Source organism: Xenopus tropicalis, chromosome 4 (assembly GCF_000004195.4).
Source record: "Xenopus tropicalis strain Nigerian chromosome 4, UCB_Xtro_10.0, whole genome shotgun sequence".
Taxonomy (NCBI): Eukaryota; Metazoa; Chordata; class Amphibia; order Anura; family Pipidae; genus Xenopus; species Xenopus tropicalis.
This window is the reverse complement of record NC_030680.2, coordinates 80,100,999-80,125,905: the sequence shown is the minus strand read 5'-3', so window position 1 is coordinate 80,125,905 and position 24,907 is coordinate 80,100,999. Positions and strand designations below refer to the sequence as shown.

General features: G+C 40.1%; 1 protein-coding gene across 1 annotated transcript in view; it reads left to right on the top strand.

Moving 5' to 3' along the window:
* Positions 1-7,564: 7,564 nt before the first annotated feature.
* Positions 7,565-24,907, top strand: part of gipc2 (GIPC PDZ domain containing family member 2) — a 59,226-nt gene continuing 41,883 nt past the window's right edge. The window contains 1 exon segment of the mRNA NM_001126797.1: positions 7,565-7,930. Within this exon segment, the coding sequence (NP_001120269.1) occupies positions 7,643-7,930 (288 nt within the window). The 5' untranslated portion in view covers positions 7,565-7,642.

Below are 24,907 nucleotides of genomic sequence, written 5' to 3'. Positions count from 1 at the left end.
GAATACTTAGGACCTGGGGTATTCCGGATAAGGGGTCTTTCCATAATTTCAATCTCCTACCTTAAGTCTACTAAAAAAAATATTTAAACAGTAATTAAATCCAATAGGATTGTTTTGGTTCCAATAAGGATTAATTATATCTTAGTTGGGATCAAACAGAGAAAAAGGAAACCATTTTTAAAAATGTGTTTTTATTAAAATGGAGTCTATGGGAGATGGCCTTTCAGTAATTGTACAACTTACAGGTCACTGCATACATAAAAATACAATGCCAAAATATGACAAATATTTTCCCAGTAAGTTATTAATAATTGACTGCTATATTTCTATTTAGTTTCAATAACTTTTAATTCCATGTAGAGCTCTAATGACATTAAAGGGAAAATATACCCCCCAATTTGGTATTATTAAGTTAAAATAAATCTAAATGTATTTTATTTTTACACAAATATAAACGATTCCACAAATTGAAAGGAACTCATGATATTGTGCCAGTTCTGGCCTACCAGAAAACTTTAGACCATTGGCCCACTCTCCAAACTATTTTTTCTCCTTTCCTCACCCAACCGCTTTATTTTCCTAGTCTCTTTTATTTACATGCTAACATCTATTCTTCCATCTATTTCTCCTCTTTGTTCCCATTCAGAAATGGGGAATTACCATGCAAGAGGCCAAATGGAGCAGGAGAGCCCACTGACACCTGGGCCCACCGGGAGTTTTCCTGGTGGGCCAGTCCGACACTGGTCTGTGTGTTTGCCAGTGCTGCACCAAGCTCTTATTATAATGCAACCCCACCCTCACTTTGTTCCATTGTGAAATGGTGTATTCTGGGGCTTTTGGTATTAAAGTCCCTTTGCTTTCCAGAGAATCTGTACACCACTCAATATGTAAAGCAGAAAGAAGTCCAAGAATGTATCACTTAACAATGGAACAAGTGGAGAAAGAGGGTTGCATTACTCTCTCAGCATAAGGATCTTGGGAATTAGTTGTTATCATGGTTTCCTTCAATCTGTGCAATCAGTTGTGTTAGTGTAAAACAATGCATTTATATTTATATCTGGAATTCAAGTTTAAGATATTTAAGTTTTTTATTTGAACGGGTTTTCCTTATATATACTGTACATTAAATAAGCGACCATTCAATATGTGAGTTTATTCAGTTTAGAGAAAAAAAATTGAATTCACAACCTCAAAAATCGATTAATAAGCCCATACGTATATAGTTTTTATGCAAAAGCCTAACTAATGAACTCATGTGCAAAAGGGGGGGTATATTATTCTTTAAGGGGCCAAATGTCTAAAACAAACAAACAAGCAAGCAAAAAAGTAGATACACAGATTGCTGTGGTTCTTATTGAAATACATTTTATGGTACATTTTGTGAACTGTTTTGTCATTTCCTTCTGTTATTTGCTACTTTCATAGGGACTTTCCATAAAAAAGAATAGTGAGCTTTAGAGTAAAAAATGGATGCACTTCCAGTATATTAGAAAAAATCCAATTAGGCTTTTTAGCATGTTATCTGTTAACTTCTTCATAACAACGAGCGTATATAGCCGCACTGAAGATGGGGGAAGGGTGGTAATGCAGGCAGGGAAGGGGACATGCCGGCAGTGGAGGGACGGGCCTGGACTAGGGGTTGGCAAAAGGGGTACATGCCTAACGCCCCCCCACCGTTGCACCCTAGACACGTGCCTACTTACCACTAGTTCCAGTTCTGATCAGATGCCATTGGTTACCACCCAGTGTATGGCCATTTTTGTCTAATTTCAAAGTGGTGAAGAAACTGCAATAGAATATATAGAATATATGTTATACACAAATACATTCATACTGAAATGTAAACCCACTACTATAGCTTCTCTGCTATGTGCCAGCTACAGAGCCAGTTGCTGCAATGGTAGTTTCATGCATTAACATAAAAAATGTGCCCAAAAAATGCATTTAGAAAAAATGTGTGCTATGAGGCATTGCCTTATAAATAAAACCAATTTACTTCCATATCATAGCTGAAATGTGTTTTTCCAGGTATTCTTAGGTAGTGGATAAAGCTACTATTTTTCATGAAAATTTGTCCTGCAGAGGTCAGTGTTTCACCAGAATCTTTTAATGAGTTCACCTCTTCAGAGCAAGGCTGTTTCCTTAATATAAATATATACAAAATTGCAGATTATATGTTACTTGTACAGAACAACCCATGGCATTTATTAAGAGTGTAATTATTAAAATTGGGTTGCGGATATATTGCCAGTCCTTTCCCTTCACTGAGCCATTTCCTAGTGGAAAGAAGGAGATTCCTATTAGCCTTGGTTAGTTACTGATACACCCTAGTGTATAAAGGAAGAGATCCCAAACTCTGGCCTCTTTGATTCCCCACAGTGTGGAGGAGGGTGAATGGTACCTGGAAACCTAAATTACAAGGCATCAATAAAAGGAAAAGCTGACACAATTAAGAAGAGCGCATCTGTGGAATTCAGGGAATATGAGAATAGCTCCTAATACAGCACACTCTGAAAGTGTGAGGCAGGTGTAGGATAGTAAATAAATGTAGCTTTGTGTAGTGTAGAAGAATTAAATGGGGTAGTTCACTATGTGATGCCTGACAGAATAGGAACTGTAAGTGATTAGGCTCACAGTAGTGGTCAATCCCTTTAAACCAAGGACATTAGGGCTTGTCACTAGTCACCCGTGTGTGACTACAGCTGAGAGGGAGAGAGCTGCATCTAACATCTGCTCTTCCCATATAGCAGCAAGGGGCTGCCTAAAAATGGAGGTATGATATATTATTTATTAATAAATAAATAAGTAAAGGCAAAGACTTATTATGCCCACCGTATCTTTTCCTTTTGTTATTAAAAGTACATTATCATTTAATGCAAATACTAGAATGCTTTGTTTTACATTTAAAGTAGCTACATCTTAAATAGAATAAACACAGTTTGAATGTGAGGGCTGTGTTTCGCTATGACTATGTCTTTTGGCAGCTCTTGCGTATGCGGCAAGTTATGACAAAGAGGAGCTGTATTTCCCCAGGGGAAACAAACTTGATTTGGTTAATAGCAAATAAAGGGCAAAATGGGGAACTCTTTATAGCCCAGGAAACTGAAACATGTGACGAGGCAGATTTATCAAGATAACAAATTTTAGAGTTTTTTGAAACCATGAATAAACTCATTTCCACAAAAACCATTAATGGTTTCTCATTTATTAAAATATTCGAAAAAAAGCATGAATGAATTAAAATGCAGAACAAAAAGGAAGGATTCATATTCGTATGAATCTTTGAAACATATTTTTACATTTGTTTTTTTACTTTTTTTGTAGTTTTCACGAATAATAAATGGAAATTTTAATTTTTTTTAACTAAAAAAAACCCACAAATAATGGATAAAAATTATGAATGTTAATAAATAACTCCCATAATGAGGTACTTAGTGATGTCCAGTTGAAATTTTGTTGACCCGCACCGGACCCTAAACCTGCCCTCTCACAACCCGCCACAACCTGACCTGGCAAGGCACCTGTATTTATAGACCCGTGCCTGACCCACCCCTCGTGACGTTACGAAGTGGGGTGGGGCAGGCAGGCGCGGGCTTGTAAATACAGACTGCTGGAGGCTGGAGCCAGGCAGGAGGGGAGGGCAGAAAGGAGGACTCAGCCTGAACCCACCTGCAACCTACAAGAACAGTGTGAGGGTCGGTCCAAACCCATGGGTCCCGCGGGTTTTAGGCCAGCTCACACAGCGCTAGAGGCAGTACAGGTATGGGACCTGTTATCCAGAATGCTCGGGACCTGGAGTTTTCTGGATAAGGGATCTTTCCGTAATTTGGATCTCCAAAGGAAAGTCAAAATCTATTAAAGGAAAAAGAAAGGTAAAGTCACTTGGGGGTGCCAAAATGTTAGGCACCCCCAAGTGACTTTAACCGCCTACCTTTTACCCCGGGCTGGTGCCGCTGTCAGGAGAAAACAGCACCAGCCCGGGGTAGCTGCCGGCACTTCCTCCTTCCGGCTTCGCTGCGCGCGCATGCGCAGTAGAGTGAAAAGCCGAACTTAAACATTTAAGTCGGCTTTTTCGCTCTACTGTGCATGCCCGGCCACCGGCAGTTTAGGAAGTGGAAGGCGGAAGGAGGAAGTGCTGCGCTCCAGGTACCCCGGGCTGGTGCTATTTTCTCCGAACAGGGGCACCAGCCCGGGGTACAAGGTAAGCGGTTAAAGTCACTTGGGGGTGCTTAACATTTTGGCACCCCCAAGTGACTTTGCCTTTCCTTCCCCTTTAAGCACACTATTAAATAGTACTACTATTGCTGTGTAAAAACGCAATATTTCTGGCTTGCCTAATGAAAGATTTACAGAGATACACATACTAGAACCTACATACTTGTTTCAGTGAACGGCACTGCCATCTTCCGGCACTGCCGTCTGTATGGGCTATTCCTGAAAAGCACAAGCCAGCCCCCCCTCCGATCCCCGCTCCTGCCACAAACCCCCCCAGCTCCCTGCTCCTGCCACAAATCCCCCCACTCCCCGCTCCTGCCACAAACCCCCCCAGCTCCCTGCTCCTGCCACAAACCCCCCCCAACTCCCAGCTCCTGCCACAAACCCCCCGCTCCTGCCACATACCCTCTGCCGCTCCCCGCACCTGCCCACCCACTCCCCCCACCTGCCGGGTCTGCATGTCACATAGTTCTCCGGTCGCTGCGTCGCCATGGCAACCAGACTCTCCTGCCATGTGTGCATGTGCCGCCTACAGTCCCAAGTCGCCAAGTCTGGGGAGGAGCGTTGCATTATGGGAATCTTCTCTACCCTGCTCAGCGTTTTTTTTTCCTGTTTGGCTTCTGATCTTCTGAACAGGTGAAGTATGGGGTGACTTAAGGGCACTATTGAGACAACTGAAGGTATGCCTGCATTTTGAGATTAACTCTTTATTAGCCTTTCCTTCTCCTTTAAGTCTACTAAATATCATTTAAATATTAAATAAACCCAATAGGATTGTTTTGCCTCCAATAAGGATTAATTATATCTTAGTTGGGATCAAGTACAAGGTACTGATTTATTATTAGAGAGAAAAAGGAAATCATTTTTAACAATTAGAATTATTTGCTTATAATGGAGTCTATGGGAGATGGTCTTTCTGTGATTCGGATAGGGGATCCCATACCTGTATAATACTGATGTCTAATTCCACCCTGATCTAATATGCCTCTCTGCTGCTTCAAAAGGGCATAATAATCAGTTATTAGAATTCAAAAGCTATGGCTTTTTACTAAGTAAAGCAAGTGTGGTCCAGTTGCTGGTTACAGGTAAGCAAGCATTGTACTCTAGTAGATCACAGTGGAGTCTATGGAGTATTGCTTTCTGTCTGTCATATGAATAACCACAATAATGATCAATCATTCTAATTGTATGGCTTATAAATCTTCCTGTTGTGTTGTTGTTTCCAGTCCTTATTTTTGTATATTTTGGCGACAAAAACTCTTCCCTTCTTGACTGTTTATACTGTAAATTAATACATTGCACAACAAAGTTAACATTCCTACATTTAATCTATGCAGAGCACATATTTTAAATGTATCTTAATAAAAGTAAATGTAATTATAAGCAACTTTAGCATTTACCTCCATTAAATATTTTCAGTGGTTTTAAAGCTATTTGTAAGGGTAAATGCAATAGACAATAGCATTTCCTGTCCCTTTCTGCACCAAGGGTTCTGTCTCTGGAAATAACTTAGCAAAAGTCTTGTTTTGTGCTTCATCACAGGCTTGTTACTCAAATGCCTTTTGCTACATTGTTTCACAAGTCAGATCCACCAGAGCAGTGAATAGGGAGGCATAGACAGATACTGCTTTCACTAGCAATTGTAAATTTAAGACCATTGTAAAATTGTGTTCATAGGTGGATTTTCAATAAGGCTAGGGAAGGCTAAGCCTCCCAAACCTGCTTGCCACCTTAAAAAAAACAAAACAAAAAAAACCTCACTCCGTTTCTGCACTGTCCTGGAAATCTTCTCCAGTTCCTGCAAGCCGGTTCTGCTGTGCTCCGATTGGATCTTTCTTCCTGTGGATTGTCTAATCAGAGCACAGCTTTCTTGACAGACAGTAAAACTGACCAATCAAACCACAGATGCAGATAGGGCTCAGGGAAATATTACAAACTGAAGGCAGTGTCAAAATGAAGACTGAAAGACAGCGAGGCTACAATTTTATTATTATTTCATTTTTTATTACTTATTTTTCCATGCAGACCCCTTAACTATTCATATTCCCATCTCTTGTTTAAACCACTACCCGGTTGCTAGGGTAAATAATACCCTAGCAACCAGATAGCTGCTGAAATACTAAATGGAAAGCTGCTGAACAAAAAGCTAAATAACTGAAAAACCATTAAAAATAAAAGAGGACCAACTGCAAACTGTCTTAGAATATCAACTTTACCACTTTAAGCTAACTGATCACAAACACAATGGAGACAAACACAATGTATGGAGAACCCTTCACAGAAGTGCATGTATGGATATTTTTACATCCTAAGCATTTTAGGATAAAAACTCCCACCCGCACTTTTGCGCAGTATCGCTGGAAGTCAGTGAACACCGCAAGAGGTAGTTGGGAGGTTAATTTTTTACACCAGCAGCAAATCCACTAAAGGTGGCCATACACGAGCAGATCCGCTCGCTTGCGATGTCGCCAAGCGAGCGGATCTTCCCCCGATATCGCCCACCCGTAGGTGGGGAGCATTTAGGTAAAAAAAAAAATAATCCGATCGTTTGGCCCTGGGGCCAAACGATCGGATTATGTGGGCAGCAATGGGGCAGTCGGATCAGGGACCGCATCAACGAGCCGATGCGGTCCCCGATCCGACTGGATTTTCTAACCTGGCCGATCGAGATCTGCCCAATTTCAGGCCAGATATCGGTCGGCCAGGCCGCTCTGCCCTGCCCATACACGGGCCGATTAGCTGCCGAATCGGTCCAAGGGACCGATATCGGCAGCTATAGTCGGCCCGTGTATGGCCACCTTAAGTCTCACATTAGCTTTAGGTCAGTCTATGTATCTATGTATCTATCTTTAGCCTCCCCAAACAAAAAAGTCACCTTCCGCCTATGATTGTGTTTAATGTCTACTGGAAAGTTGCTGAAAATAACATTTTCTTTCATTAGGCAACATGTTATTGTTGGGTTTATATAAAGGAATAAATAAGGCAGGTTTTATTTGAAGATGGGATAGGAAAAATGTTGAATAAAAGAAGTGTAGTTTGTAATTCAGGTTAGCTAAGAAAGAGTACAACTCCTAGCTCTATAGCTATATGGGTGACTAGCTGACTTGTCCTGTAGGTTTGCCAAATACAGCTGATTGCAGGGAGGGGAGGAGAGCTGTGGGGATGTGCAGGGACAGGGAGGAGGGAAGCTCCAGGTTGGGGCAGTGGGAGGGGAGGAGAGGGAAGTTTTCTCAAGCTGACTGAATGAGGAAGTGTCCGTGCAATTGGTGCGGTTACCTGGGAGCAGCATGTGAGGAGTAAGGGACTGAGGAACAGGAGGCAGGTGCCGGATAAGTGACACCGTCACAGGGAGGAGGGGGCGGGTGAAGTGGAGCCGGAGTCTTAATTAATTCAAACTCATTAATTCATTCTCTTTGCTGAAAGAAAGATGCCTCTGGGATTGCGAGTGAAAAAGAAAAACAAGAGCAAAGAGGCTTCCTCTAAGCTGGTGGAGAGTGACGAGATAGACAACAGGGCGTCGGGCTCTGCTGGCAAAGTCACTTCCAGTGCCAACGGTGCGGCCGGCCTGCCGCCCCCTCCGGTCAGCCTGCGACCCAAGCTTGTGTTCCACACCCAGCTGGCACATGGCAGCCCCACTGGCAGGATAGAGGGATTCACCAACGTAAAGGAGCTGTATTCTAAGATTGCAGAGGCATTCCTAATCACTCCTGAGGAGGTAAGTCCCAGAGAATGGCAGATGGGCACATCATTGTAGGATGCCAATAAATAAGAAGGCTTTGAGTGTCTAGCTGCCCTACCTGTATTCAATAGAAAGCTTTTCCTGAACAAGTTTAATAGCTTAAACAGCTTTTCAGTTGCGTGTAATGTTGAGCCTGTGGCCTGCCAGCTGTTGTTGAACTACAGCTTCTCTACATTGTTTCATAGCCAAAGGCTGTTGGGGGAAATTGAGGGCTGTACTTAAGTGCCAGTCCTATATTGAACGTACCAGATCACAATTACTGAACAAATGTCTCATTATAATAATAGTAATATATTGCGACATCGTTTTCGCAACATACAAAAACTTATTAGCACTGTCTAAAGGTCACATACAAGTAGTCTCGCCTACTATTAGCGTCACTATTTTATAGGTATAGTAATAAACACCATTATGATATCACTCTTATCAGGAGAGTACTGCTCTAGGCCCGTTGCCATCTAATGAAAAAATAGTGATAAAAAAACATAGGGAACTTGTTCTTATTCAGCCAATTACTTTGTGTTGGCCAACCCTTCCCTTTTAACCTACTGTCATTATTATAATATGATTTGGCACTTGCCACTTCTGCGTGTATACCCAAACGATTAATGGATATAATTTCTTGCATGATTGAGTGTGTAATATACACACATACCTATACTGTGTCAGAAAGCCAAAGTTACATTAGCAGAAACCAACTTTTTAGAAGCTTTTTTCATATATTAGATTTGAGTAATGTATAGTAGGTTTATGGGAGGAAAAATCTTGGCAGTTGTGTAAACATGTCAGACAACAATCAATTGTTTGTTTTTTGGGGAACTTGGTAAAGGTTCCCCTATTCCTGAATGAAGAGTTCTTCATATTTTTTAAATGCCCAAGAAAACCCAGGTCAGTTTTACCCTTCCCCCATTCACATAGCTTGTCTTATATGTTTGTAGCATGTGCATTTTTTCCATCACATGGGGCAAGAAGAAATTAAGGAGGCTTTATTGCATCTTGCATGGCAGTTTTTGTTCCTATGGAGATTAAACTGTCATCCAGACTGTAAGGGCTGTGACAGACGGGGAGATTAGTCGCCTCCCCGAAATGCCATCCCGCTGGTGAGAATGTAAATTGCCGGTGGGATGGCATACGTGGCGCGGCAATTTGCTGAAATCGTCGAAGTTGCCTTGAGAGGAAACTTCACCGATTCCAGCGCCGTGTATGCCATCCCACCGACGATTTATATTCTCGTTGGTGGGATGGCATTTCGGGGAGGCGACTAATCTCCCCGTTTTAGGAGTGGTGAAGAAATTTGCTTCTCTAGGTCCAATAGGAAAAGCATATGTAAATTTTGTAGATTGACATTGGTGGACTTAAGAAGGAAAGTACAATATGTTTCTTGTATACTATAGGGTGTGTTTATTAACATCTGAGGCAAACAACAACAGTGATATTGCCCATAGCAACTAATCAGAAATTAGATTTGATCAGTCACCTAAAATGATATAATAAAAGCAAAGATCTGATTGGTTTCTATGGGAAATATAACCACAATGTTTGTCTCCAATGTTAATAAAAACACCCCTATGTATAGAAGCAGTGTCAGTTTTCTTAATTTCTTGGTGGTGCACTTTGCCTCAGAAAAAAACTTGTGTTACAAACACCACCTTGTAATATAATACCTTCTGTTTGCATTTTGTGACATACAATGTTGGACTGGACCACAAAAACCTACCAGAAAACCTGATATTAAGGAGCTACAAACCACTAGTGAGCCCTAAATAATTTTGTTCTTTCTCAGTTCCTGTGAGTAAATAGATCAGATGGAATGATTGCAAGCAGAAATGATGGTGCTGGGGGATGCTGAACCTTTCTGGAACCCCCTAATACTCTGGCCCCCCTGCAATAAGACAGTGGTGCCATCCCCCCCCACACACAGATTACTGTAAGCTTATTTGTCAGTGAAATTTAAGTCCTGGTAAAGCCGCATGGGAATAGGATGGACTGTAGTGGAGGTTGAAACTTCACCCATCCAATCCCTATGCAGCTCTACTGGGACTTAAATTTCTCTGACAAATGAGCAGTACGGAAAGAATATAAAGGCACCCCTACCTCCTGCCCTCCCTACCCAAGTCTGCAGCTCACTGACAGCAGGGGTCCCAACTTTTCCAAGTGCAGCGTTTTAGGTGACCGCTGGGTGGACTACAGTGAAATGATCAGCGCTGTAGCACACACAAGGTTGTTTCATGCCTTTCCTTCTCACTAAAGCCAACCTTGGTAAGAAACAACCCGCTGCACGCTGCTTTCCTGCCATCCAGAACTTAGGTTGCGATGATGGTATCAAAGTAATGCACTGCAGTAGTGCAGTGAAGGAATCACAGGCAAGGGATCACATTTTTTAATAAAAATTTGATTAATTTTTTAATAAATGTATATTCGAAATAGGTTTATTTTTTAATTGAGAACCTGGGTCCATTAGAGCCCCTGGCCACCAATGTGTGTTTTGTTTTTTAAAGAAACAATAACACCAATAACACAGTGTAATTAATATATTATGTTCTATTGTCCTGCACTGGTAAAAGTTGTGTGTTTACTTTAAATCCTTACTATAGTTTTTATAATCAAGGCTGCTGCGTAGCTATGGGGGGTAGCTAATCAAACTGAAAAAAAAGAGAAAAGGCACAGGTTACATAGCAGAAAACAGACAAGATGTGTAGATTGCCATTGTAATCTACAGAGTGTATCTGTTATCTGCTATGTAACCTGTGCCTTTTCTCCTGTTAAATGGATGCCCCCATGGCTACACAGTAGCTTATTTATATACATTAAGAAGTCTTTCTGAAGCAAAGATGAAACTTCTACCAGTGCAGGGCAAGAGTACATTATATTTGTATAATATAATATTTTATTTTATTTATGTTTAATTTATTTTGGTGTTACTGTTCTTTTAACCATTAGACTCCTGGTGGGGGGGACCGCTAATTTTGTTGTTTGGTGCCCCAGGATTTCTGATGGCAGCCCTGGATGCCACTGCCGGTGTTTGAGAGATTCATAGTTCAAATTTAACTTATTTATATAGCCAAGAAGACACTGCTTTTCAAAACAAGTTGCTTGCTAGACTAGAGAGGAGCAGTTCAGTGAAGTCTATAGGAAATGTTTTATACATAGAGATATCACAGTATAAGGAGTGACATCTTTCTCAAATACAGGTTCAGGTCTAATGCTTTGTGGCCAGCTTTGTATTTTTCTTTGTTCTGTTTGTTGCATAGTCCTCAATTTGCTAGTACAGGTATAGGACCCATTATCCAGAATGCTCGGGACCTGGGATTTTCCGAATAAGGGGTCTTTCCGTAATTCAGATCTCCTACCTTAAGTTTGCTAAAAAAAATATTTAAACAGTAATTGAACCCAATAGGATTGTTTTGGTTCCAATAAGGATTAATTATACCTTAGTTGGGATCAAGTACAAGGTACTGTTTTATTATTATAGAGAAAAATAAATTATTTTTAAATATGTGAATTATTTCATTAAAATAGAGTCTATGGGAGACGGCCTTTCCCTAATTCGGAACTTTCTGGATAATGGGTTTCCGGATAAGGGGTCCAATACCTGTACAGGCTGCGTGAGAGCACAGAGAAACTCAGATTGCATACACACAGAGGATAAAGCTGACAGACAGTGAGGAGCTAAATAGGCCATATTTCTACACCCTATGTAATGCATTAGCTCTTGCTTTCCCATTTACATTGAGCAAATTATACCTGAGGAATTCACCCTGAAAGTCCTGTATAATTCATAGGCTCCCTGGTGCTACTGGCATCTGTCTTTTCTCTGACCCAATCACAGGGTGCCATACTATCGATTTTCTATTTTTTAATATGGAATTTGCTTGATATGCCCATCTTGAAGTAGACAATATTGGGCTGATCCAATCATTTGGCCCTTGGGGCCTTCAAATATAGCAGCCTTCAAATGTTGCTTAAAATAAACCTGAGATTACTGATCTTTTGACAGCTGACAGTAGTGGCAATCATACTACTGTGCGTGTCATGTGCCATGTGTGCTCCAGTGTACCCAACAGTGGCGTTCTGTGCACCTTGCATCAGATTTTTTTATGGCACAATGTGCATTCTGCACTGACAGTTGCCACTAACACAAGTGCTCCAGGAATGAGCCTTAAAGGACATGTTAACCCCCAACAAATCATTTTTTGCCCAATAAAATAAAACAATTCTAAGCAACTTTCCAATATCAATTCATTAAAAATTATTAGTGCTTTAAAAGTTATTTGTAAATGTAATTGCTATAGAAAGCAGCATTTGCTGAACTCCTGGTTGTTACTTTTTAAACAATGTTGCAAGTGCCAAGCTCCTCCAGCAAGGCAGGTCTGTAAAATCTGCTGTCATTTGTTACATTGTTTCAAATGCCAGAGCCATCAGGGCTGAGAATAGAAAGGACAGGCAGCCGCTGCTTTTATTAGCAGGTATATATACAAATAATAAATCTCTGTTGTCACGGGCAACCAATCTCCCTGCAATGCCATCCCACTGGCTAGAATGTAAATCACCGGTGGAATGGCATACGCGGCGCCGAGATTTGCCGAAGTTGATGAAGTTGCCTTGAGAGGAAACTTTGCCGACTTCGGTAAATTGCGGCGTGACTAATCTCCCCATGTGTCATGGCCCTAAAGGAAGCTGAATTCCTCTGCATGATATTTTAACTATTACTCTTTCTGTACATTCACCTGTCCCCTCCTGGACAGCACCATAATCTTTGTTCTTTCTTAACAAAAAACTTTTAATTAGAACTTTTAATTAGAAATACTTTTGGCATATAGTAAACAATTAGAAAGAATTAAACATTGTTTAATTACCAAGTCTAAGGGGTTACCAGTCACTGTGATGAACACAGTGTGGTAATGAATAAAAGGGGATTTCTTTACTGTCTGCCTGTGAAAGACAAAATTGTGTGTGTACATTGCTAAAGCTAGATTAATAGACAAATCTGCTCTCTGACAGCAATGCCTATGTGGCATTGGCCTTTTGCGTAATAGTAAATGATTTATTGATTTGTGAAGGCAAAAGTTTTTTAAGATGTTTTTTTTCTTACACTTAAGTGCATGATGGGATAACTTTTTGCTGACTCCTAGAGAATTTCAAAAATGCTTTTAACTGACATAATTTCTTTACCACTTGAAATGGTAGTGCATTGTAAGAAGGGCCTTGGGAATTGTGTTCGCCTGGGAGACTATAAGTGCGTGCATATTTGTTCTCTGTATATATGAATGTAATCAAAATAAAAGGGAACAAAGGAGCTGATGACTTCAAAATAAAAAGTCTTTAGGTATCTAAAAAGAGCTAAAATAAGGTAAGGTAATAATAATGGCAAGAACATAGAAAGACCAGTTAGGACATGTTTATATACTCAGGACCCTGTTTTTTAAATTGCATAAAAGATTTTGCATTAGACAAACAGGATAAAAAATAGCCTAAAATAAACAGCGTATTTAACAAACTGTCTAAATGGGTCCTCCACCTAAAAACTTTTTTTTGCATAATGAAAAAAAATATAATTGTAAGCAACTTTCCAATATACATGCATTACAAATTTCAATGGTTAAAGTTGTATATGTAATTGCTATTAAAGGCAACGTCTGTCTGGCTGTTTACATTCTCTGCACTCTGGGCACTGACTCTCTTAGGGCAAGCTGAAAAACATTTGCTGAAAATACCGCCATACGCCTCCTACCTGTGCCTGCACCCGAATGAATGGATAGCCGATATCCGCATAAAAATGTGAGAGAACGCAAAGTCTTGTGTTTTTATGTGTATTTCGGCTACATGTGCCTGGACCCGAGCGTATTCCATTCATTCGGGTGAAGGCACAGGTAGGAGGAATATGGCGGTATTTTCAGCAAGCGTTTTTCAGCTTGCCGAAAATATACATCATACGCCTGGTCTGACATTAGCCTAAGCTGATAAAACTAATTAAAAGAACTGGAAGAGACCTGACTCTTGAAATCTGACCTGCTATTACAATAAATTACTTGAAAATATTGTAGTGGTGTCAATGTGAATCGCCAAAAAACACATGAATCTCATAGATTAGAAATTGCAGTTTCTGAGGGTTATGTGATTTAAATTTCTTAGTGTGGAGAATCACACTGACACCAATGCTAAAATATTTTAGGAGATTTCTTTCTTGCACAGATTCCTCAAAGGAAGAAAACTCTCCTTGTCTGCCATTACCCTTAATATTCTATATTTTACACAGCAGTGATCAGTGTTCAGTTGGTGTGTGGTGATGTCTGGAGCATTTACATGCCATACATTTAAGAAATGGGCCCTTTAATTTCAATAGAAAGACTGCGTCAGAATGAGTAATAACATAGGTCCCGTATAAACTAGTTTGTCTGTGTGTGTATATACTTGCAGCTAAAATGTCATTTTCATATTCAACATAGTGGATCATGATGCAGCCTTTAGATATCATGCAATATTTGTATCTCATAAAATAAAGTAGGTTGATAAAATATCTCAGTGTTATATGTACGTAATGCTTAGAAGGGGAAAGATGAGAACTGCAGAAAAAGATTTAAATCTTTCCATAAATACATTTTCTATAACTTCACTAAAATTTACTGGCATATGTTGCTATACATATTATTCTGAGTCCTAAGTATTAGTAATGTGCGGGCTGGCCCGATACCACCCCCTCACCTTATACTGTCTGCAGCTCTCTTCCGGCTTCTCTAGTTATAGGAGCGTGCCTGGAAAGCCCCGCCCCTTTTGTGACATCATTGCGGGGTGGCGCGGGTCTATAAATGGAGGGAGGGAGCCGAGTCGGCTTGGGAGAGGGCGGGTTAGGGTCAGGTGCAGGTCGAGATTTTGTTGGCCCACAGATCACTTCTAAGGGCTCTGGCACACGGGGTTACTAGTCGCCCGCGACAAATCTCCCTTGTCTCCCCGAAATGCCATCCCACCGGCGAAATCGCAGAAGTTGCCTTGAGAGGAAACTTCCGCTATTTCGGGGGAAATAGCGGCGCCTCGTATGCCATCCCACCAGAGCCTTAAGTACCCCTTCTATAGTCTTAAGGTAAAACACAGTTATTTAGTTAGGTTTAATTAGGTTTAATTAGCCAATTTAAAATGTTGTTCAACTTTATTTAACAGGTGAACCTTTTAATGGTTATTGAATTTACTGAAAATGTTTGAAAATTTTAGGAACTGTTAGGAATCAGTTTTGTTGTTATTTTTACACTTTATTGCTTTCCTTTTTGCTTGGGGTCCTCTGCTATTGATCTTCCATTCTGAGTCTGACATCTAAATGACTGTGTGGTTGCTAGGATATTGAAACCATAGCAAACAGATATCAGTTGAAATTTCAAACCTGAGAGTTGCAGAAAAAAAGGAAATTTTGCACCACAAAAACAAAAGTGCCAATTTCTTGGGGTGGGGGCAAGAAAGGTACATTTTTTGTATTATATTTGCACTTGAAGAGTAAATAAGAGTGAATAAGCACATCATTGTAACCACAACAAGAAACTGTTGCTTCTGGAAATCAAGAATGAGAAGACAAAAGTTGTCCTTGCCCCCAGATATTAAAATCACTGTAAATAAAAGTTTGAAACTACTGTCTTTTAGAGACCAATTGTAAATCTGTTTATTGTTGTTTAGCTTTTCACTGCCTATGCCAACCATCTGGTTGTAATTGTTGTAAGGAATAGTCCCATGATGAAGCAACCCCACACAGTTTCTTTTGGGAAAATGTCCTCTCACTTTATAGAGGTCAGAGATCACCACAGTTTGCTAAGGAGCCAAGGCATTGTGGCAGATAAAAACCTGTGAATGTCTTGTGTGTCTTGTCTAGATACTTAACAAAGCATGTTTTTTTCTGACTCGCATCTATTTATAACTTTAGAAAAGGCAAGCACACAATATACTCCTAAACTCAGTGTCACTGTAGTCATCATAGATGAAACAGCCACTTGATCTAAGCAACAACTCTGGATGCCAAGTGCACTGGCTATCCCAAGGTTTAACAGCAACAACTATTAGGTTGTTAGAAGGAGAGAGCTACTGTGGGCATATATTCTGAATTATTGTTGCTGAGCAGGGAGTGTGAATTAGAATGTGCACCCCCATGACATTGCTGGTCATGTCAGGAGAAGAGTTATTATGATAGGCTGAGAATTGTGCATCTTATCTCCAATCTGGTTGATATCTAGCATTATTAGACTGCTTAGTTTTCTTTTCCCCAGTAACGAATGACAGTAGTTAGAGTGAGTGTTTCTGATAACATTTTGCTGCTGTGGCTGCTGACTTGGTGCACCCAGGTTGGCCTTCCCTGGCATTTATCTCAAGTCTCTAGACTGCTTGTTGCCAGAGCTAAATACTGTAAGATTAACAAAACACTCCTCCTTTGTCAATACCTGAATCCAGGAAACAGGAGTCACATAAACACATGGATATTGTCCAGGAACTTGTATAGTTGCTGGTATTGACAATGTTAGCCTTAATCTTAACCCTTGTTAACCTTTTAACAGTTGGTTCTTTATTTTGCCAGGAGAACACATATTAGGTTGAAGTGTTTTTGTGTATCATGCATGTTAAATTATATAAATTATCCATATTTTTAAAAGTTGCATTTCACATAAAATAATCAGATAATTGTGTTAGTATCAGTGAATGAGTCATTATACCTTTACTTTTTTTTACTGCTGAGAGATAACTCCTATTGCTGCTTTAAATGCTTTCCCGTGCGGTTTTATAGCCACTTAAAATTTCCTCTGCCTCTCACTAGTTGACGTATATATATCTGTTAATGTGCCAGGTCCTTTGACTCATTCTGCATGCCACTGGGATGACTTGGCCTTAACTACAAAAGGAGCTGAAAAAAACAAGAACAAACACTCACTTAAAAAAAATGTATATGGTGTGTGTTTGTATATTTTAAATATCAGCAATTAGTATGTCATGTTGCACAATATTTTCCCACAGAGCTAAGACTAAACTACCATTGAAATACTCTATATCTGCTAAATGCCAGCCACGTTTAATTCTGATGGGTGTAAAAACAGCAAACAATGTAGGACACTGGATCTTTTGGTGTTTGCTGAAAAAAAGGCATTAACTTTCCATGATTATTTGTATTTGAGTCAAGTGTGGTATTTACCATTGTGTGCATTGTTAGGTTTGCTTGTATTTAAGGTTGCCCAACCCAGATTAAGATAAACATTGCATAGTTGAAATAATTGGATTGTTAAAGTGGCCATACACATTCAGGTCTTCCAACAAACGTTCAGATATCGATTGTATGTTCAAATGCAACGATCTAAAACTAAAGGTGGCCATACACGCACCGATATTATCGTACGAAACCTCGTTTCGTACGATAATCGGTGCGTGTATGGCATGTCAGCGAGTCGACCGATATCGCAGGAAGCTGCCGATATCGGACGACTCGCCGATCGGACAAGTTTGAAAATTTTGATCGGGCGCCATAGAAGGCGCCTGACCAAAATTCTCCCTTCAGAGCTGAATTGGCAGAAGGAGGTAGAAATCCTATTGTTTCTACCTCCTTACCTGCCGATTCAGCCCTGAGTGGTGTGTGGCGGATCTTACGATGTTTCGTGCGACCGATGGTCGTACGAAACATCGTCAGATCGCCACGTGTATGGCCACCTTAACACTCAGACTGGAATTGTAGAATAAAGGTGCCCATACACCTTAAGATCCTCTCGCTTGGCGATGTCGCCAAGCGAGCGGATCTTCTGCCGATATCCCCCACCTACGGGTGGGCGATATCGGGAGAATCCAGGCTAATTCGATCATTTGGCCCTGGGGCCAAACGATCGAATTATGATGACGGGCATAGGCAAAGTTGGACCAGGGACCGCATCAACAAGCCGATGCGGTCCCCAATCCGACTAGATTTTCTAACCTGCCCGATCGAGATCTGGCCGATTTCAGGCCAGATATTGGTCGGGCAGGCCCGTCGGTAGTCCCCATACACGGGCCAATTAGCTGCTGAATTGGTTTAAGGGACTGATGTCGGCAGCTAGAATCGGCCCGTGTATGGGGACCTTAAGGCCTTAAAACTAACAAATCGGAGGATGTTGTGAACATGAAATAGTTGCAGACACCAACCGTACGAAAGTGACTTCCTATAAATGCATTGTACATGCGCAGATTTCCATCAATGATCACAACATGGTCTCCTTTGAGATAATGCTGCAGAGACAGCTCTATAAGGGATTAACTAAAATGCTCACTTTTTGACATGCAGACTTTGCCAATATAAGGGCATCTTTGCAATGTGTCAATTGGGAAAGATTTTTCATAGGGTTAGGCACAGAAGGAAAATGGAACATTGCTTTGCAAGTATACGGATCAGTATATTCCCCTTGTAAGCAAGGAGAGGCATCGAAAAGCAAAACCTTTATGGTTGAATAAAAGTGTTAGTGTTGAGGTTGGCAAGAAAAAAACGGCTTTTAAAGCATTCAAGTTTGCTGGGACAGCGGAAACTTTCATCAGGCACAAGGAAGCAAATAAAGCATGCAAAAAAGCTATCAGGCAAGCTAAAATAGAGATGGAAAGGGATATTGCAGCTAGGAGTAAAAATCCAAAACTATTTTTTAATTATGTGAATAGTAAAAAAAGAGGCAAGAAGGGGTGGGAACCTTTATGGTGCAGAGAGACTGGCAAATTACTAATGTAGTGCCGTTATTTAAAAAGGGATCCTGTTCTCATCCTGAAAACTATAGGCCTGTTAGTCTGGCATCAATAGTAGGAAAACTTTTGGAAGGGGTAATAAGGGATAGGGTACTTGAATACATTGCAGTTCACAACACTATAAGTTTGTGCCAGCATGGTTTTATGGTTCAGTGTGGACAAGTGCAAAGATATGCACTTTGGTAGAAATAATATAAACGCAAGCTATCTACTAAATGGTAGTTTGTTGGGGGTATCCTTGATGGAGAAGGATCTGGGGGTTTTTGTAGATAAAAAGTTGTCTAATTCTTGGCAATGTTATGCGGTGGCTACTAAAGCAAATAAAGTGCTGTATAAAAAAGGGCATTGACTCAAGGGATGAAAACATAATTTTACCTCTTTATAGGTCCCTGGTAAGGCCTCACCTTGAGTATGCAGTGCAGTTTTGGGCTCCAGTCCTTAAGAAGGATATTAATGAGCTGGAGAGAGTGCAGAGACGTGCAACCAAACTGGTAAAGTGGATGGAAGATTTAAGCTATGAGGTTAGACTGTCGAGGTTGGGGTTGTATTTTTTGGAAAAGAGGCGCTTGATTACTCTGTACAAATACATTAGAGGGGATTATAGGCAGATAAGGGGTGTTCTTTTTTTCCCATAAAAACGATCAACGCACCAGAGGCCCCCCCTTTTAAATTAGAGGAACGGAGCTTCCATTTGAATCAGCGTAGGTGCTTTTTCACAGTGAGGGCAGTGAGGTTGGGGAATGCCCTTCCTAGTAATGTTGTGATGGCAGATTCTGTTAATGCTTTTTAGAGGGGCCTGGATGAGTTCTTGAACAAGCATAATATCCAAGGCTAGTATTGTAATACTAATATCTACAGTTAGTATTAATGTTTGTATATATAGTTATGTATGTGTTGGTATAAATTGGTAAGTATAGGTTGTGTGTGCTGGGTTTACTTGGAAGGGTTGAACTAGATGGACTCTGGTCTTTTTTCAACGCCATGTAACTATGTAATATTTGACAAAAAATGTCTAACCTGTCGGATCGACTGAACAACCGATCGCCATGGTACGAAAAAATTGGGATGATAATTTGTAGCCCACGCATGGCCTGAAAATTGTTTCATAGGCTACATTTACACTACTAACTTTAATCTAATTCCAGCTTCAGTATGCTGTCAGATGTGAAAATCATATCTATATAGTGAGCCTTTTAGTCACTTTTGACTCGTAAGTGTGCAATCCAAGGTGATAAGGTGGCCCTATTCTAGCCTTTTTTTCCTAACAGGTAAGTTTTGGTTGTCACTGTGGTGTAGGTACATGTCTGTGGGCCTGACCCCATACTTGGGCATGCACCAGGCCCAGACTGGCGATCTGTGGACTCTGTGCCAGATTGACTCAAGCCCTATTCATTGAACTCATGTTGAACAAGGGGCTATATTGCCCCTTTAAACTACCTGCTCCCCTAGTAAGAACTTGTTTTTGGTATAGAATAATTTTGTTCATATCAATATGTACACTGAATCCTTCAGTAACAGGACAACTAATTATACATTACAGCCAGTTAATTATCACATGTTACAATAAATAGATTCTTGTTAGTTAGTCCTTGTCCTCCAAACTACACTCGCCCTTCATCTGCCTATAGGTGGATTGTGGTTGTAAGTAGGTGTTGTCTGGATCACTAAGATAGTTTAATGGTGGCCATACACATTAAAATTATGACCTCTTCTACAACCATAGGTTGCAGGAAAGATCATTAGTACCCTCCACTCATGTTCAGAGCTGAATTGTCATATATGCAAGTAGAAACAAAATAATTCTACCACTATCTGATGATTCAGTGATTGCCTTTGCTTGGGCACCTTCAAAGGCAATCAATATTTTCCGACCCGCCTGATCAACGAGACGACCAATATCCAAGGCCTTTGCACACAATCTGTCTGACAATCTATCTGACTGTTGGTTGGTGGAATTCAAACTCTTTTTAGTCTTGTAACCTTTTCCAGCTTTATGGGCATCAACAACTCTTTCTCTGAGGTCCTCAGACACCTCCTTTGTTCAAGCCATGATACACATCCACAAATGTGTTGTATCTGTGATAAGGCTTTGCTGGATCCTTGTTCTTTAAATAAAACAGGGTCTCTCACTCACACCTAATTGTCATCCCGTTGACTGAAAACACCAGACTCTGATTTTACCTTTAAATTATGTGATAATCCTAAGGATTCACATTCATTTACTTTTGCCACACGCAAATATGTTATTGGATCATTTTTTAATAAATTCATGACCAAATATAATAGTCTTTGTTTCATTTGTTTAAACTAGGTCTTCTTCTTCTACTTTTAGTACTTATTTAAAAATAAGATGGTGTTTTAGGTCACATTCATATTAAAATATAGACAATTTTAAAGGGTTTACAAACTTTCAAGCACCACTGTAAATAAACCAAAGATTAATATAGGGGTGGTTCACCTTTAATTTAACTTTTAGTATTTCACAGAATGGGCAGTTCTAAGCAACTTTTCAATTGGTCTTCATTATTTATTTTTTATAGTTTTGAATTATTTGCCGCCTTCTATAAATTCTGCTTTTTAATGGGGGTCACTGACCCCAGCAGCCAAAAAACTATTGCTCTGTGAGGCTACAGTTTTATTATTATTGCTACTTTTTATAACTTATTTTTCTATTCAGGTCCTCGCCTATTCATTAATCAGTCTCTCATTTAAACCTCTTCCTGGTTACTAAGGTAATGTGGACCCTAGCAACCAGATTAGTGTTGAAATTTAGAACTGCAGAGTTACTGAACAAAAATCGAAGTAATTAGAAAAAAACTACAAATATTAAAATAAGACTTTCTACATCATACTAGAAGTTAACTCAAAGGTGAACATCCCCTTTAAATAAATAAGGTATTTTCCAATTCTAGACAGTTATATGGATGATTATTATTATTTTTTTTTTTACTTTATTTTTATTGAATTCAATCTTTACAGCAACCAAAAGAATGTGTGTTGTACATGTTAATTCACATGACAAATTAAGTTACCTTTGGTAATAATTTCCAGGGGTAATTTGTTACAGGACCTTTGTACCTTTGTAACATCAATTGCCACACCTAGCTTATATGGCATGCCTAATAGGCATGATTATATCATTAAAGCTGGTTTTAAGCACTACTTAAGGATCAGTATTAGAATGCAGAGAGACAGCTCCTACTCATAAGCTCATTGAAATTCCTTTGTGCTGCTGGTCAGTTTTACAGCACAGGTGTATTTCCAGGGGTACAAATTCAAACAAAGCATTGCTTTTGGGAACTGATTTTTGTTTCGTTTATAAAAAAAAATAGTATTAAATTAAGTATTAAATGTTGTTTTTACAGTTAATTCTTTTTTTGTGTGTTATATTTAGCATTACCCTGAATTTAAGGTGTGCAGGTATGGCATATGATCTGATAATCCATTATCCAGAAAGCTCCAAATTGGGAAGGCCATCTCCCATAGACTCCACTATAAACAAATAATTCTAATTTTTAAAAATATTATATAACAGTTCATTGTAAAAATGAAACTGGGTAAAATAAACTGTGCAAAATTAAAAATGTTTTCAATATAGTTAGTTAGGCAAAAATGTAATCTATAAAGGCTAGAGTGGGCATATGTCTAACATGATAGACGGAACACTACTTCCTCCTTTAGGGCTCTGGCACACGGGGAGATTAGTCGCCCGCGACAAAACTCCCTGTTCGCGGGTGACTAATCTCCCCGAGTTGCCTTCACCTGCCATCCCACCGGCGACAATCTAATTCGCTGGTGGGATGGCACACGCGGCGGCGCGATTTCAGGAAATCGGCAAAAAAGCCTTGCGAGTCTTTTTCGCCGATTTCCCGAAATCGCGCCGCCGCGTGTGCCATCCCACCGGCGACTTACATTGTCGCCGGTGGGATGGCAGGTGAAGGCAACTCGGGGAGATTAGTCGCTCGCTAACAGGGAGTTTTGTCGCGGGCGACTAATCCCCCCGTGTGCCAGAGCCCCTACAGCTCTCTAAGCTGTTAGCAATCAGTAACCAATCAGTCACTTGATGGGGGGGGGGGGCATATGGGACATAACTGTTAAGATAGTTTGCTTTTTAATCTGACTTGCGTGCTCACAAACTAACTGAACAGTTATGTCCCACGTGCGCCCACCAAAAGTCAGTGACTAACTAAGAAGTTAAAGAGCTAAAAGCAGGAATTTGGCTAACTAACTATATTACAAATATTTGTCATTTTGCACAGTCTAACTATTTTACCCAGTTTTATTTTTACACCAAACTGTTCCTTTAAAGTATGGAGATCCAAATTACGGAAAGATCCCTTTTCTGAAAAACCCCAGGTCCCGAGCATTCTGGATAACACGTCCCATATCTGTACAAAAGAAAAAATTATCATGTCACTGATTTAAGCTATGCATGCTTTAACTTTATCAATCATTGAAGCCCTTAGGTGGTGAACGTGCAGTTGTCAGAGTATATAAAGAGGATCTCGTTACAGAGGACGAAGTGTAGTTGCTAGGGTTTGACTTGTAGAATGTAGAAGTTACCAAATGTGCAAATTGGATTAACAACACTGCAGCAAATAAAAGCAATCTGAATCAAATGACTAGAGGGGCCTGCACATCAGACATTCAGAACATATCCTAATTATATAGTCTCAACAGTTTATTGTTTAAATACGTATGACAAGTCAAGATGCTGTTGATATGTACAGAGGCCGTGGACTGATTATGGTATACTTTATCCTGTATGCTATAATGCACAGGTGCATTAGGTAAAACCTGTTTTTCTGTACTGTTTTTAGAGAGCCCATATTGCTAGCTAATTTCCTTGACTGGCTTCATTATAAAGTGACATCTTTAGTATTACTGTGTGATTCATAGTTTGTCTATTTTAGCTTTAAGTCATTTACTCCAGGAAAAAATATCATTTGCATTACATCACTGCTATGTTTTGATGGATGTAATTGTAGATGTAGCAGCAGAGCTTGTAATGCGGGCACTGTTCTGGGGCGAAACAATATGTACCAATACTGGCATTCTAATTCAGTTTATTTCCACTCTACTGTTTGTTGGGTAGACGGCATGTTGCTTATGTGCCCATGAGCTTGTATTTCTTTCCCAAGAGCTGATTACAGGCAACAGAGGCAGAATTGTGAAATAAGTGTTGTCTGCTGTCAATCTGTTTGCTATATTGTTATATTGTTTTAATTTATATATGTCGAAATGATATATAACTACAATTTATACATGTCCCATCTGTAACATCTAATTTGTTACATAAAGGACAAGGAAAGGCTAAGTCACTTGGGGGTGCCAAAATGTTAGGCACCCCCAAGTGACTTTAATCGCTTACTTTGTACCCCGGGCTGGTGCCCCTGTTAGGAGAAAATTGCACCAGCCCAGGGTACCTGTAGCGAGCGCTTCCTCCTTCCGTATTTGTGATGCGGGCAAATTCCCGGGACAATCGCATGCGCAGTAGAGTGAAAAGCTGACTTTATAGTTTAAGTTCGGCTTTTTCACTCTACTGCGCATACGCGCGCGAGTGAAGCAGGAAGGAGGAAGCGCTACAGCTACCCCGGGCTGGTGCTATTCTCTCCTAACAGGGGCACCAGCCCGGGGTAAAAGGTAGGCGATTTAAGTCACTTAGGGGTGCCTTACATTTTGAAGTGACGCGATTGATATAAAGATGGCCACCGTAAGTAACATTGCAGCTAAAAATAATTCTGGCATGGTGCAGAAATACTAAGTAAGTGGGAGAAGTTTCATTACGGCAGTTCAGGAACATGTGGCAAATGTTTTAAAAGCATTTTCAAAACTTGGGTTTTGTTCTCCTTTAAGAAATGCGTATGTATGATTACATGTTTTCACACAAAAAGCTCCTTAGACTTTTTAACTATGTGAAATAAAGCTTTATCATTTTGAAGGACATGTAAAGCCTACATTTGCCTACAGTGTTGGGTACATCTCCCCCACCCAAATGGCATAATTTGTACTGCACATATCCCCTCCGTTTGCTAGCACCATAGGTGGATTTTCAATAAGGCTAGGGAAGGCTAAGCCTCCCCAAACCTGCTTGCCACCTTAAAAAAACAAAACAAAAAAAACCTCACTCCGTTTCTGCACTGCCGGTTCTGCTGTGCTCCGATTGGATCTTTCTTCCTGTGGATTCTCTAATCAGAGCACAGCTTTCTTGACAGACAGTAAAATTGACCAATCAAA